Source organism: Schistocerca serialis, chromosome 11 (genome assembly GCF_023864345.2).
Source record: "Schistocerca serialis cubense isolate TAMUIC-IGC-003099 chromosome 11, iqSchSeri2.2, whole genome shotgun sequence".
Classification (NCBI taxonomy): Eukaryota; Metazoa; Arthropoda; class Insecta; order Orthoptera; family Acrididae; genus Schistocerca; species Schistocerca serialis.
This window is the reverse complement of record NC_064648.1, coordinates 95,320,913-95,337,766: the sequence shown is the minus strand read 5'-3', so window position 1 is coordinate 95,337,766 and position 16,854 is coordinate 95,320,913. Positions and strand designations below refer to the sequence as shown.

The 16,854-nt window shown below is 44.8% G+C and overlaps 1 protein-coding gene across 1 annotated transcript in view; it reads right to left on the bottom strand.

The window, feature by feature from the left end:
- LOC126426769 (uncharacterized) overlaps nt 1-8,996 on the bottom strand; it is an 80,534-nt gene extending 71,538 nt beyond the window's left edge. The window contains exons 1-2 of the mRNA XM_050088757.1: nt 8,824-8,996; nt 42-297 (exon numbers count right to left, since the gene is read on the bottom strand). Coding sequence (XP_049944714.1) covers nt 42-297; nt 8,824-8,983 — 416 coding nt within the window. The 5' untranslated portion in view covers nt 8,984-8,996. The remainder of the gene's footprint in view (nt 1-41; nt 298-8,823) is intronic.
- Nucleotides 8,997-16,854: the final 7,858 nt, after the last annotated feature.

Below are 16,854 nucleotides of genomic sequence, written 5' to 3'. Positions count from 1 at the left end.
GTTGTACGGTTAGTAGTAATGGCGTCGAGTGGTCTACATACCTCGGTACACAGCGGGAGTCGATACAGTCGTCAGCGATCCGGCAGTCGAGCTCCTCGAGGATATCCACGGATTCGGGCCACGAGAGGCGGCGGAGCTGCGCCAGGGCGCCGGCGCACCCCCCTCCCTCCTCCGCTCCACCTGCTGGCGGCGGCGGCAGTTCGGAGTGCCAGAGGCGGTCTGCCAGGCGCTGCGCAGCTGACCACGCGGGGGACGGCTGCTCCAGGCTGTCGCACTTTGCGATCCCCGGTGACCAAGCTGCAAAACGTTCGTCAGTCACCTCGAGGTCTGCACTCTGACTCACGAGCTTCCACGGGCTACTCATATGCACATCAGTACCAGCAGCTACTGAAAGTGAAACACTAAGAGAGCTGCAGCGAACGATAATGGACACGGCGTGAGGTGTGCTGCACACTTTTACAAGCAAAAGGTCAACAAGTCAGCCGACTGTCAGCACGGCGGCCACTGCTGCGGCTCCCCTTGACGAGGAAGCGGGAAGAGCTGCGCCGACAGTACAACACTGGACACTGTGCCGTCATTCCGTATGAGCCGAAGTTCTGTCTGCAGCATCGGTGTGGAAGATCCGTGCATCGAGGCCCTGAGCAGAGCGGAGAATGCCACGTTGCACTCTCGCCCATCTCACGGGGAGCCACTCGGTATACCATACGTAATTGGTTACACTGATCGCAGCTGTTACATTTCTGAGTCCTTGAGACAGCTCGCTTGCGATATTTTCGACATCCTTTCAACAAAATAAATTAATGTCGCATGTCAGCCATGCTGTTCTGCCCCAGCTTGACAGAGTTAGCACCGCTACCACAGGAACGTGCCATGTACCTGGCTAGGCGCAGACAGTAATATTTAAGTGAAAATCACACTTATCGTTAACTGGTTTGATTGGCGAGATTGGGAATAAGACATATGGACCCGTGCTCATAAACCTTTGCAGAACGGCGGAGCAGATACAGTCTTACGTTGGTGTCAGAGCTGGCAGTGCGGGGCTGGAGAGGAGACTCCAGGCTGGCCGAGAGGCAGCTGGGCTGCAGGCGGCAGGGCGCTCCAGACTGGAGCGGCAGCCGGTGGGAGCCTTTCCTGGTGACTTCAGATCTCCAGTCCAGGCTGGGCGGTGAATGACGACCCCGGGCATTCTGTACTCTCATCTCCTGGAGCGCCGCACACTTAGCCTGTCTCATCACAGTCTACCTGCCAAGTACTGCGTCACAGTCAAGTAACCGCAGCCTGAAAAGCTGGAATTCCCAATGATGTAGTCGGCATACCACTCTCCTCTCGCTTTAATCTCTGGGATCCGCCTCTGAGCTGTATTTTCCTCTTAGCTGTAGCCGTGTTTACCCAGGGTATCTCGTTAGGTAAGTAGCAGCCATTCGTTGTTCTGTACACTTCCGAGGCAGTAGTTGCACTTCTGTCCCTTTGTACTTGTGTGGGAACGTTCAGCGCTTACGGAGCAGGGAGAAAACAAATGTAATAGCTAAGTACTCATCAAATGTTCAGATCATTTTAGAAATAATCGAACTGAAATTGTCGACCGATGTGCAAGTGCGGTTGACATACGGTTCCTCGCCGTAAATAAAGCAGCAATGAAGGCACTGAGTGGCAGAGAGTGGCTTTGCACTAAAAAGTGCTTATCTGTTCTCATCTGCCAGAAACTTTGCGGCATGGTCTCTGGACACACAAAAATTATCTCTCTAGATGAAACACCTTAAAGCTTCGAAGGGAACTATGAAATTCAGAGGCCGCCGCCTCAGCTCGAGTTAAGGCAAGCGTAAACAAGCCGAGGAAAGGCATCCTCCAGGTGTGTTAATGTAAATGGACGTAAAAGCAACATTTGTATTTCCTGCTTCACTCCTACCAATAGCCCATTTAGTTTTCCGTGTTTGCTGTTAGCTAAGAGTAAAGGCACAAGCTGTATATGCCTTGGCATGTCAGATCTAACGTCATTCGACGACCCACATTTTGCCTACTGTGCTAACACAACACTGGCTGCAGATGCCAACAGGGGGTGGGACTGAAGGTATCAAATGCTGTCGACAGCACGAGGCTACGGAGCGTAGCTGAACTGCTTAGTCGACGAGTAACTCACGATAGTGCTACAGTGCTAATGGTGTTGATACAAAGCAGAGCAATGGCAACGATAAACAAAGCAAACATTGCGTTATATCTTCAGTAACAGTAGCCGAATTTGAGATTCCGTCAGAAAGAATCCCAAGAAATTTCGCTGAGTGAGAAAGAAGTGGCGGATGAAGGATTAGCCTTTCTGCAAATGAGTCAGTGGAATGGGTGGTGTCGTGCGAACAATGTACAAAAGGCGTATAGTGGTGATGATACGTGCACGGCAATAGAAAGAAAGTTTTACTGAGACAGGTGTGGTGTAGTTAATCGACACTGTCGGACAGGGACCCCAGTTCCCGTTTCCAGTGAAACGTACTGAAGGACAGTCGTTGTCCTAGGAGTTGGTACTAAACGTAATTTTGTATTTGAAAATCATCCGTGGCGTAGGAAAACAACAATTACGAATATACACTACTGGCCATTAAAATTACTACACCAAGAAGAAATGCAGATGATAAACGGGTATTCATTGGACAAATAGATTATACTCGAACTGACAGTGATTACATTTTCACGGAATTTCTGTGCATAGATCCTGAAAAATCAGTACCCAGAAAAACCACCTCTGGCCGTAATAACGGCCTTGATACGCCTGGGCATCGAGTCAAATAGAGCGTGGAAGGCGTGTACAGGTACAGCTGCCCATGCAGCTTCAACACGATACCACAGTTCATCAAGAGTAGTGACTGGCTTATTGTGACGAGCCAGTTGCTCGGCCACCATTGACCAGAGGTTTTCAGTTGGTGAGAGATCTGGAGAATGTGCTGGCCAGGGCAGCAGTCGAACATTTTCTGTATCCAGAATGGCCCATATGGGACCTGCAACATACGGTCGTGCATTATCCTGCTGAAATGTAGAGTTTCGCAGGCATCGAATGAAGGGCAGAGCCACTGGTACTAACACATCTGAAATGTAACGTCCACTCTTCAAAGTGCCGTCAATGCGAACAAGAGGTGACCGAGACGTGTAACCAATGGCAGCCCATTCCATCACGCCAGGTGATACGCCAGTGTGGCGATGACGAATACACACTTCCAATGTGCGTTCAGTGCGATGTCGCCAAACACGTGTGCGACCATCATGATGCTGTAAACAGAACCTGGATTCATCCGAAAAAATGAAGTTTTGCCATGCTGCTGCAAACGTCGTCGATCTGTTCGTGCAGATGGTTGTTGTATTGCAAACGTCCCCACCTGTTGACTCAGGGATCGAGACGTGGCTGCACGATCCGTTACAGCCATGCCTGTCATCTCGACTGCTAGTGATACGAGGCCGTTGGGATCCAGCACGGCGTTCCGTATAACCCTCCGGAACCCACCGATTCCATATTCTGTTAACAGTCATTGGATCTCTACCATCGCGAGCAACAATGTCGCGATACGATAAACCGCAATTGCGATAGGCTACAATCCGACCTTTATCAAAGTTGGAAACGTGATGGTACGCATTTCTCCTCCTTACACGAGGCATCACAACAACGTTTCACCAGGCAACGCCGGTCAACTGCTGTTTGTCTATGAAAATCGGTTGAAATCTATCCTCATGTCAGCACGTTGTAGGTGTCGCCACCGGCGCCAACCTTGTGTGAATGCTCTGAAAAGCTAATCATTAGCATATCACAGCATCTTCTTCCTGTCGGTTAAATTTCACGTCTGTAGCACGTCATCTTCGCGGTGTAGCAATTTTAATGGCCAGTAGTGTATTTTGAAGAAGTTCGCAGAAATATGACCGTTAGTGCATAAGAAAAACTACGGTTATGGAACAGACAAGACGCACTTGTCACAAAAACTAATGTTTTCGCGTTTCGAGGATGTTCGATACAATTTACAGGATGTAGATGCTGGTGACCTACTACGTTATCCACATCAAACTGCGCGCGACATACATATAGTGATTTCAAGAGAACCGGTGGATGCTTGCTTAACGTCAAACTGTGCTACAGAATTGTAGGATAATGAAATTTCAAACGAAGCTTGACGATGCACAGCACACTACGGAATCGGCCCAGAAATTTGTAGGGGAGATATTCAAACTTATCTTATCGTAGAGTAAGGAATTTGTTTTCAACTGCAACCAATCTGCGTTTGAAGAGGAAACACATATGAAAGGGACCCTGGAAATTAAAGGTATCAAGAGAATTCTATCAAGATCATGGAATATCAGTTCGTATGCAATTAACTGACTCTTTAACCGGATGGTAAATATGCTGGAACGCTATTCATTGCTCTGCAGGAACTAAGAGGTGCTTTGCGCCCCTTCATTCTTTCTCATGTGAGTGATTTTGGCAAGGGCAGTAGGGGATATTTACATCATAGCAAGCAAGAGTGGGAGAACGGGCGTTAGATAACTTCAACTATGGTATGAACATTGGCTAATAGCTCGTCAAAATAAGTTGCTTTTGTTTCATTCGTAGTCTGCGTATAAAAGTCATACTCCTAAAGAACAAACTATCGCGCCTGGAAAGTGTGTGACATTGCAGTTCATACCACCTGGAACCACCAGATGAATTCAACCTCCACATGTTTGTCTTTTCTGTGCGTATAAAACATATTATTGCGCTATCTGCATCAACGCCTTAAAGGACAGCCAGTTTCACGATACGCTCCACGACATGCTGTTTCGCATTCGGTTGCACGCCATCACTTTCCATCAGTTCTCGTCACCCTGTTACTCCAATGTGATTTCTGTATGCATTCTTCAAGACTGGATGCCTTGCACGCTTCGTAGCTACCAAGGAGCTCGTCTTTGATCTCGATGGTGCGAACCTTTGTGATCACTGAGACGCGCCATTTTCATTCGGTTTCCATGGTCCTAGTTAATGGTTTGTTTCTAACATTTCTTGGATGTCGACGATGTCCATTTTGTGAGGTGTAATACATGCACCCCACAGAAGGTTGATCTCTGCGCATCCCAGACTCTCGTTTTCCGTGGATATGGTGTGTCATCACCAGTTAATATTTTTCTGGCCATAATTTTCACTTTCGAATAAGCCTTACTAAAGACTGTTCCTGCGACGTCGCACTTAACAGTTTCCTTGTAAGTCATCTAACAGAGACGTTTAAGAAGCGTGGGGAATCTATTGGACATAAGAATACTTTTTTAGCTTTATCACTCCTCGGAAAAACAGAAATTATGCAACATCTTAGCTTTCAGGCAAAATACAGAAAGACAGAACGGCGATATAAGACAAACTCGCAATGTTCTTTCCAAGATAAAGTTCTGCAGTGAGTCTGAACTTGCGCTACGTGTACATGATGAAACAGTACAATCTAACAGTCCTAGAATACTTAGGGAACGGGTAAATTTCACTTCCGCGTCAGCTGCGGATGTGAAAGAGCACGTGAACAATTCTGCTGTCTTTTAGGTGCACTCAGTGGTATACAGAAGAATTTATTGGACTGTACGTTACATGTGTGTCAGGACGAAGATAATGCAGAACTAGCGAATACAGATTTTGTGTCTCTGTTAGCAGATGAAACATCTGATGTAGCTTCTAAATTTCAGTTACTGGTAGTATTTCGTTTTCTGTTATCTGCTGAAGAGCCGGTTGAAAGATTTTGCATGTTTTCAAATCAATCGCTTATCAGTGGTACCTCCTTGGCTGATTCAATTAAAGATGTACTCGCCCATGTTGTCCAAGAAACAAAAGAAAACGTAATATCTCAAATTTATGATGGCGCCAGCGTCATGCGTGACCATCATACAGAAATCCAATCAACTGTAATATAAGGGCATAATTTCGTGTATGTCCGCCCCCGGTAGCTGAGTGGTCAGCGCGACAGACTGTCAATTCAAAGGGCCCGGGTTCGATTCCCGGCTGGGTCGGAGATTTTCTCCGCTCAGGGACTTGGGTTGTCCTAATCATCATCATTTCATCCCCATCGACGCGCAAGTCGCCGAAGTGGCGTCAAATCGAAAGACTTGCACCAGACGAACGGTCTACCCGACGGGAGGCCCTCGTCACAAGACATTTCATTTCATTTCGTGTACTACGTACATTGTTATGAACACTCACTGAACTTAATTTTTGCCCAAGCGACAAGTCGAAACAAACAAATGAAACCGTTTTTCAGAACTACTGCGGAGGTAGCAATACTTTTATGTCATTCACCTCGAAAAGTGGCTGTCCCAGATGCAGTTGTGAAACAAAGAATCCCACACGGATCAGCCATTACATGGAACTTTAAATCGTGAAAAGTGCTCACAGTTAATGTGAATAGAGAGGACACTCCAGAATGTCTTAAACACATTGAAGATATCAGCAGCCAGACAACAAATGTAAATCAAACATGTGGTCTAAGCATAAAACTCTATCACACAAAAATTTCCTTTCGGCTAGGGATATTTTATAAAAATAACTAGCTGACAAACCCAGCAATGTACAGGTATTCATTTGGCAATTTGCTATGAGAAATGAAAACAAAAATTGAACTGTGTTTTTCTGTAATATCGAAAAAATTTCATTTATATGTATTCATGAAAACACTTAAAATTACGAAACGAAATATGCATAATTTCCAGAAGTGTAAGCGCAGCTTATTCTCATGTCTAGACCGCGATTCTGTAAACGCCTGCATAGACTCTTCGCAGCCCTACAGGTGGCTAATGTTTTCGCCTACAGCCATTTGCGCTTCGCAGCTGAAAGATGATGAAAGCTTTGCCAGGTATCGGGGATTTCTCTTAAGTGGACTCGACTCTGTGTGTGTCTCAGCTCTAACGAATAAATGTATTAAAAATTCATACATGACGCGGCATTTCTTCACACAGCTCATCACTCATGACGCGACATCTCCTGGTCCTTGCGTCATGCAATGACACGACTTTGCAGGTACATTCCCTGGTGTACATCGGTACTGTGTGCAGAATGTGCTGCGAACAGAGGTGGTAGGGAAGAAGCAGTAAATTTAGACGTCATGCACTATGAGGCAATTTGTCGCGCATCTCACTGTTTATGACGTTATGTGTCCTGAACTATGATAGGTGAGTAGTTATTACCCCCACAGCAATTCATTGCTGGCAGTAAGGTATGTGTGTAGCAAGTTTGGTTGAAATCGGTTCAGGAGGGGATGTGGAACATCTGCAAACCACACACACACACACACACACACACACACACACACACACACACACACACACAGACACACACACACACATACATACATATATCCATTTTTATAATATGTATGTATGCCCAACGTGAACATCTAGTACAGCCAATTTCAAAAATATACCACTGGTCGCGCCTCAATAAAGCAAGCAGCAGCATTATTCCGAAACGAAATTTTTAAAATTAGAGACAATGTTAATGATATCACAGAAGAAACAGAGGTTTGAATTCTGCAGCCACTTGTTGCCCTCTAATTTACTCAAACACCGCTTCTTTCTTTCATTGAAAAATTAGTGTCCTGAAAATGATCTATCTGCTCTTACGCAGTCCTATCAATGTTTTAAGTAAAGCTCAGTTAAAAACAGAGCTACAGACCATTTATTCTCGAAATAGGTTTCAACCGCAGGAGCCCTTATAAAGTTTGTCAATGAAAATAATCTGCAAGAACCTTTTGGCGACGTCAGGAATTTGCTGAAATCAGCGGCTGCTGTCCCATGAGAAGCTGTGAAGCAGAGACGTGTTTCCGCACGTTGTCGCGGATCAAACAGTTTCTTAGTAGTACCAGAGATGAAGATACGCTGTCTCATCTTGCCATGCTATCTATTGCAAAGAAAACGATTCACAGGTTTCCAAATTTCAACGACAGAGTCATAGATCCATCACGAAAAAGGAAAGGAGGATGGTCTTTTTCTTTACGTCTACAGGCGATTCAGCCCTACGAACGTTGTCAGGCTCATTCTAAGGTAATTTTAGAACTACAAAAATATTTTACTTAGTTTAGGAAATTAAACAGTGCAGTCAAGGTAGTGAACTCCGTCCCAGCCACGTCAGGCATCAGCCACCGATATCTGTGCTGTACCGCTAAGGATACGTCCTCTGCACAGCGATGACACAACGGCGAATGTTAATTTCTGAAGCGCAGAATGCAGCCCACCATTTTCTCTTGTCACTCGGAACTTTCCACTCCTCATTGTGCTTAGCAACGAACGAAATTGTTTTCTTAGTTTGTATTTCATTCTCTTTCTTATCGATGTATCGCTGTACGTTAAGTAGGTAAGACCCGTTTGACATCACTATATTCCTTGTGAATTGTTTTTTATTGTAGTATCAATGTCCACGATTATGTAGAATACAGAACTATGTAAAATGCGTAAAGGGTGCTATTATGACGAGGTACGGCAGAAATTATGCAAGAAGGTGCTTTGGTTTTAAAGAATCTACTCGTTGTATTTCTCAACATCTTACTTCTCTCTATTCTCACACATATGAAAAACGTTTTGGGCTCAATTCGCAAATATAGATGCTTAATTTACCGTCTTTCCAAATCGTACTTTATGATATTTTTCACATGCAAAAGGTTATTACAAAGTACATTGACCGAAAAGGGTGAGAATGAAGTGCAGTTTGTCCCCAAGGCAGTCCTTCACTGTCAGGGAGAAAACGTATAACCTTTGATAAGAGCATTTTGAAAGCCAAGGCGCCTGTGCGTGAGTGAAAACTGCACTGTGGATAACGTCTTGTCAGTCTGTACTGCACGAAAAAGCACTTACCTTCATCATCACAGTAGAACCATTGCAACATATCTTCAACGTAACTGAGTTCAGAGTCAGTAACATTGTTGAGGTGCCAGCAGACGCAATCCAGCACCGAGTAGGTCCCGTTTGCTGCAAGCAGAGCTGCCACTGTGGCAATTACGGCCGCCGGCTGCATTGTCCGCTGTCGACACTGGGGAGCAAACAGAAGCAGTGCGCGTCGCAGGGAGCGCGCGCTCAATATGACGGCGGGCGCAGCGGAAGTCTGCCGCAGGACGGCCAAACCACGGGAAGCGTGGCGTGACGCCTCTCATCCGGGTCACACCCGTATTCCTGTTTGCCTGGTAGCAGTTCACAAAAGTCATCGAGTAAAACGAAAGTGGTATCTGCCCTTCCCCAAGGAAGTGTTGTAGGCATTCTGCTGTTCCTAATCTACAAAAACGATTTAGGAGGCAATCTGAGCAGCCATTGTTTGCAGATGATGCTGTCTTTTACCATCTAGTAAAGTCATCAGAAGATCAAAGCAATAACAAAATGATTTAGAAAATTTATCGGTGCGGTACACAAAGAGGCAGTTGAACATTAATTTTTTTTAATTAAATTTGTGGTAAGAGCTTATGCGATCAAACTGCTGATGTGATCGGTCCCTAAGTTTACAAACTACTTAACCCAACTTAAACTAACTTATGATAAGGACAACACACACACCAATGCCCGAGGGAGGACTCGAACCTCCGACAGGGGGAGCCGCGCGAACCGTGACAAGATGCCACAGACCGTGCAGCAACCCCGCGCGGCATGGCAGCTGATTTTAAACAATGAAAAGTCTTGTGTCACCCACATACGAACTAGAAGGACTCCGTAATATTTCTTTTGCTCGATGAGTGACACAAATTCAAAGGGAGCCATTTCAGCTAATGCCAAGGGATTAGAATTAGGGCCAACTTTAATAGGAACGATCAAGCAGAAAATCTTCAGTGGAAGACGAGCCAAAGTCTGTGTTTTGTTTGCAGGGCACCTAGAAGATGCTACAAGTCCACTAAAGAGACTGTCAGCTAGGGGTGCTGGAAGCACGCTCCGTCACACACCGCTTGCTGGCATGCTGAGCATTGTTGTAAATGTACATGAACATCTCCCTATACTCGCAAGAAGTCACAATAGGGTGCATGGCGGAAGCTGCCTTTCACCACTACTAGTCATTTCCTCTCCTGTTACGCTATTAAATACGGCAAGGGAAAAACGACTGTATATTTGCCCCCACAGACACCATAATTTCTCTGTATTAGTGCTTCTTGCGCCAAATGGACGTTGATGCCCGTGAAATCATTCTGCAGTCAGCTACGAATATCGGTTCTCCAAATTTTTTCTGCAGTGTTCCTCGAAAATAACATTGTCTACTTTACACGGGTCCCTATTTGGGTTCACAAACCATCTCTACAACACGTGAGTGTTGTTCGAATCTACAGGTAACAAATCTAGCTGCACACCTCTCAATTGCTTCGATGTCTTTCTTTAATAGGACCTGGTGCGGATCCAAAACACTCAAACAGCACTGAAGAATGGGTGTACTATTGTCCTATATTCTGTCTTCTACAGATTAACCCTATGTTTCCTAAAATTCTCCCACTCGAAGTCGTGCATTCACCTTCTCTGCTCCATTCTTAAATGCTCATTCCATTTCATATCGCTTTGCAACCTTACACAGAGATATTTCATCGATGTGACTGCTAATGCTGTATTCCAGTATTTCTACGTTTAGATCCAACTACCATTCATCTCACCATCTACAAATTTTGTGTAAGTCAACTTGTACCGTCCCACAGTCACTCAAGAATTACATCTCCCCGTACACTACACCATCATCAGCTCATACTGTCTGTCAGATTATGTTCTGCAGCACGCCAAGCTCTCTCGAGTGCAATGTAAGAGGTTCTGTTATTAAGAAATTTTTCTACCACTCACATATCTAGAAATCTATTGTATACGCTCGTCCATTCGTTAACAGACTGTACTCAGGCACCTTAGCACTTAATCACTGTGGACTGCGAGCCAAATCGCTGCCTCAGGATCTGTCAGTACTTTTCTTCCGGTGTCGTATTACAGCAGACGTGCGCTCACCCTTCCCTTCCCTCCCCACCCCAGTCCCCCTCCATTCCCCTCCGCCACACTGCTCTCGCCCCATTAAGGATCGTTTCAGGTCTGTATACAGTAGTGAAAAGAACGTTGCGAAGTGCTATCATCAGGGATGGGCCAAAAACCAAATATATTCGATTATAGCTATGTCTTTCTTCAGCAGGGTAACAAACTCCAGCTGAAATGTATCAGCAGGCCTCAGACTACCTTCCAGATTTATCAGACCTGCAGTCTTTCTATTCAAAATGGTTCAAATGGCTCTGGGTACTATGGGACTTAACATCTGAGTCATCAATCCCCTAGAACTTAAAATTAGTGAAACCTAACTAACCTAAGGAGATCACACACATCCATGCCCGAGGCAGGATTCGAACCTGCGACCGTAGCGGTCGCGCGATTCCAGACTGAAGCAATTATTCAGAAACAGTCTTAATCGCATTTATTACTATTTTTATTATTATTATATCGCCAACCGGTTTCAAGCCGATACGTAGGGGTCATCTTCTGGGCGTCTACACCGTGAAATTATAGATGTCCGCCAGAAAGACTCCATTATACAACAGCTGAAATTACGTAAATTTTAAACATGTTACCCATTGGTCGACTGCTGGTGGTGTCACTCCTGTCTACATAATTGAGGAAACTATGCGAGACTAACCCTTCGTATGGGCTTTAATAGCGTGCTGAGATGACGTGAATAGCTGGTAGCACCAACTGCATTTAATACAGTTTATTATATGTAAATACTAGTCACCTTGGTCTAACATACATTTAAGTGACAGTAAATAACAGAAAACGGAACCATTACATTTAAAAAGAGTTACAATTATACTGTTAATCATAAAATAATAACATATGTTCAGAAGTCAACTCGTAAAATTCGTAAAAGTATATTACATTATGTGCCATAATATAAAGTAAAACAATTTGTGTCACACAAAAACTGGTATCGTCTTGTATTATAATATATCTATTCGTAGATGTGCGTAGAAAACATTTGAGTCAATTACTAAAACGGCTAATACGGATGGACTACAACGCCCTCTACTCCTTGTGGTGAGGACGCCGTTGCCATGGATTACAAAGCGTATATCAGGCGCCCTCTAGTCTGTGCAGCGAGGACGCCGTCGTCATGGTAGCAGCGGGTGTGCAGACGAGTATATGGTGTTATCTTCGCCCTGGTCACGGTGTCCGTTGCCGTGGTAGAGGTATGTCATGGCTCTTCATTCACAGAGAAGTTGTCACCTATTTGAGATTATGGAAATATCGACAATCAAGGATAACCTAAAAAATCTAAAGATAGGCTAAAAGTTTATGACACGTTTGTAGTACCCATCAAAGGAATTAAATTATTGAAATAATAAAAGGAAAAGTAGCATCATTGTGTACAAATACTATTCTCGAATAGCTCGAAACTTTTTTATCGTGACTCTATTTTTTCATTCAGCATCGCTGCCGGATTCCGTTTATTATGTATAAAAATTTCCAGGCTCTTTAGAATATCCTTCATAGGTCCTTTTTGAGTTACATGCAGTATCTTCAGATTATCCCTTATATTGATTTCTGCATGTTTTTCCATATCTAAATTCTGTCCAAAGAGTGATTTATTACGTGCTGTTCCAGTAGTATGTTCTTTAAATCTGGTATTAAAACTTCTCCCTGTTTGCCCGATGTAAATTTTGCTACAGTCTTTACAAGTCAATTTATAAATTCCTGATTTAGGAAGTGTGGTGTCACCGCAAGACACCACACTTGCTAGGTGGTAGCCTTTAAATCGGCCGCGGTCCGTTAGTATACGCCGGACCCGCGTGTCGCCACTGTCAGTGATAGCAGACCGAGCGCCACCACAGGGCAGGTCTAGAGAGACGTACTGGCACTCGCCCCAGTTGTACAGACGACTTTGCCAGAAGGGGATCACTGACAATTACGCTCTCAATTGCCGAGACGATAGTTAGCCTAGCCTTTAGCTACATTTGCTACGACCTAGCAAGGCGCCGTATTCAATTGCTACTTAATATTATGAAGCATGTATCATCAAGAGCGATGTTCTACAATTATGGATTAAAGTTAAGTATTCCAGCAGCTACGTACTTTTCTTTATAGCATTCATTACGTATCCTGTTTCAGACCTCACGCCAGCCTGCGTGAGTTTAAGCGCGTGCCTTTCGGCTTCCTCTCATTGTGTCTAGGCTGTCTTGCCTAGACACAACAGAAAGCATCTTGTTTTTAACATCTCCTATACTATGCCTAAGACTATTAGCTAGAACCGCTCGGCCACAGCGGCCGGCAGTCTTTCTATTATTATACTCAGACATCAGAGCTTCCTCAACTCACCAAGTCTCAGTTAAGTTGTAGAAGTGTATCGCTTTTCACCAACACATATAATTTGACTGTTAGTCTATCTAAACCCGTGAATGTAGATCCAGAACCCGGCAGTGACTTTGGGATGGCTGTAGAAGTAGAAAACTTTCGAAGTGTTTTTGGCACGAAAGGACTATCTGTGTAGCATGAGGGAGTATTCAAAGAAGTAGATGACAACAGAGTGTGGTGCATTTAAATCACCAACCGACATTGGAATGTATGGCAGGAGAGTTTTAATAGTGGATATATAATAGGAAGCTATGATTGAATTAACTTCAGGGGATATGCGAATTTAAATAAAACATTTGGGTGTGGGGAATTTGGGTACTTTGTAATACGTGTTAGCGACTGCTACAGACGGGCTAACATGCTGGTACCTGAATGTAGGAGGAGCAGGTTATAACTTCAAGGAGAGGCCATTAGTATCAAGTCCATTGAAGCAGAATTTAGGGATGGTATATCTACTCATATATGTGCTACTTTCTGGACTGAACACTGTACAAGCTGAATTTAACGCTAATATAAAGCAATTTCCCGGAAAACAATGCTCAACACAATAAGTATAGAATGTATAAATGTAAATAAAGAAAATACAAAATAAATTGTTCTCTCTGTCCCACCGCATCCCAGTCCGCACCATTGTACTGCACATAAACGTGCCATGAGCCAGTGCTCACTCGGGAGTCTCCAGCACTGTGCGCGAGACGCCTCTGCGGCGCACGTGTCGGCCGGGCAGTGCTGTGGCGAGCTGCCGCCGCGGGCCCCACGTGGCCACTGGCTGGGTGGGGAGCCGCCAGCCCGCCTCCACAGGAGACCTGCAGAGGCGGGGCCGCAGCCAGCAGTCAGCCCCCCACCCAGCCAGCCAGCCACGGCCTCCACAGCAGTGCTGGCGCCGCAGCTGGAGGGCAGCCAGAGGGTTGGCACGCCACAGCGTGTGGCCCGCAGCAGTCAGCACTTTAATGTTAATAATGAATTATATATAGTTACAGTAACTCAGCGGTAATGTTTTGCGAAGCTGCTGTGACTGTACATAATTTTTTTTAGTTCCTATTGTTTTACCTTGAAGTTTACTTTGTGCTGATATGTAAGGTGTCTATTTTTGAAGAAAAGACGTGTAATGCAGCACACTGTAAATAAGTAGCCACATCTTACAATATTGATTTAAGGAAATCTTCCTTTTTCATCATTTACATCTGGCTAGTCATTTGTAGTGATTAGGTTCTTTTCTATGAAATAACAATGATATTGTTAAGAATCTTTTTTTGTAAAATAAATGATCGATGTCTATTTTTTAATATATTCATTTTCTATACCGTTTAAGCCAGCCGGTGTGGCCGAGCGGTTCTGGCGCTTCAGTCTGAAACCCCGCGACCGCTATGGTCGCAGGTTCGAGTCCTGCCTCGGGCATGGATGTGTGTGATGTCCTTAGGTTAGTTAGGTTTAGGTAGTTCTAAGTTCTAGGGGACTGACGTCCTCAGATGTTAAGTCCCATAGTGCTCAGAGCGATTCGAACCATTTATACCATTTAATCACATATATAATTTCACATTTAATTCCATATACATTTTTAAATTAATAAACTATCTGCTTTTTCCGTTTAATTATGTGCCATATTTGCATTTAATTCCATGTACAAATTAAAAACTAATAATAAGCACTCTGTTTTCCCAGTCAACCACTTTTTCGTTTCTAATTTGTTTTTGCCTGTACATAATATGCGTAGGTGAAAAAAGAACCACACATATACACGTGCACACATGTAGGCACTGAAGAGTAAAAGAAATTGGTTCATGTGGCACAGACTTGAGTAATGTCTGAAGTAGTGCTGGAGGGAGCTGACACCTTCAATCCTACAGGACTGTCCATAAATCCGTAAGAGAACCAGAGGGTGGACATCTCTTCTGAACAGCACGTTGCAAGGCGTCCGAGATATGCTCAATAATGCTCACGTCTGGGAGTTTGGTGGCTAGCGGAAGTTTTTAAATTCAGAAGAAAGTTCCTGGAGTCACTCTGTAATAATTCTGGACATGTGGGTTGCCGCATTGCCCCGCCGGAATTGCCCGAATCAATCGGGCTTTACAATGGACATGAATAGTGCAGATGATGAAACAGGATGCCTATGTACGCGTCACCTATCAGAATTGTATATAGACATATCAGGAGTCCCATGTCACTGCAACTGAAAACTCTCCACACCATTCCTGAGCCTCCAGCCCCTTGAACGGCGGTCCCGTGCTGACATGTATTCCATACCCTTAAATAGTCTTGTTTGAGGCACAGCTCAATGTCCTAACGGATTATCAGAAGAAATTACATAACTTTTAGCGCCAGAGGCAACTCCGTGTTAATGTCTCGTTTGTGATCTCTGTCTAGAAATAGGCCATGGAAAATCGCGGAAGTAGTTACAATGAAGAAAGTCCGATACATCTACTTGCTTCCTGGCTGTTCTGTAAAAAGCCTTTGAAAAGCTGTTTGGCGCCAAACTGCCGACTCACCGGCTTCTGAGCGGTACAAACTACTGGCAGCTCGCTTTCCGTGCAGGGAAGGCCACTAAGAATGTCGCAAATGCAGTACAACAACTTGTCTGTGCTGCCGCGTGAAAACACGTAGTGGGCAGCCGAGTGGGTGCCTCGGAGGCTGACGGCAGCTGACGGTGGCGGCCGGCGCTGTCCTCTCAGGCAGTGGGGGCTGAGCGCTCACTGCCGAGGTAGCCGCCACGGCTGCGGCATCGTGCTAAGCGTCCTGGAAGACCGGCGCGAGTTAACAGAGCTATCAGTGACTCCAGCAAAGACTGCATTTTCTCTCTTTTCCGAGCCTGCATTTGCACAGCCTGGGTCCGCCGTCTGATACTTTTCTGCGGACCTCGGTGCTCTACTCAGTGCACTCGGCCCCCGCCTCACCGCGGTGTCTGGCTGCGCAGCTGAGGTCACGGGCAGCGCTGCCCGTGCACTGCCGCGTGGAGGTCTTTTGTCATTTTTTGTGTAACATACAGCTGTAATCACTTCTCGAAATTATAATACATGAAATTTCCAAATCGAAAATTATAAAATTTTTAACTTTTGAGAAGAGAGAAAATGCTAAGTAGGAATGATTGGTAGTTGTGGCCTCAACAACACTGGTGAGGAATGTGGTCTCAGATCGTGTCCTCGAGCCCGACCTTCCTGGGCGGCGCCTCCCATTATTAGTTTACCACATGAGATATTTCCCGCCTCGAATGTCACGAGACCAGTCAACCCTCGCATAACTGTTATAATGTCTAAATGTAGTCCAGGGAAGGCAAAAAAGACGATAGAAATAAGAACAGAATGTAGCGACGTATACAGAACTACTTACCCTGCAAGGTCAGCTTGATGGTAATACTTGCAGTAATAAACATCCACCAGTTTACCCATTGCTCAAAAGCCACATCGGAGAACGTAGTTGATGTTTTCCATTTGAATTGATCACACAGCACTAAACAAACTTTCCACAGCCAACAACTCCCACTTGTTCCACAGGGTCTAAACTAACCAAAGAGTGTGGCTAAGGCTAATGTTCAAAGATTTACCGTTTGGA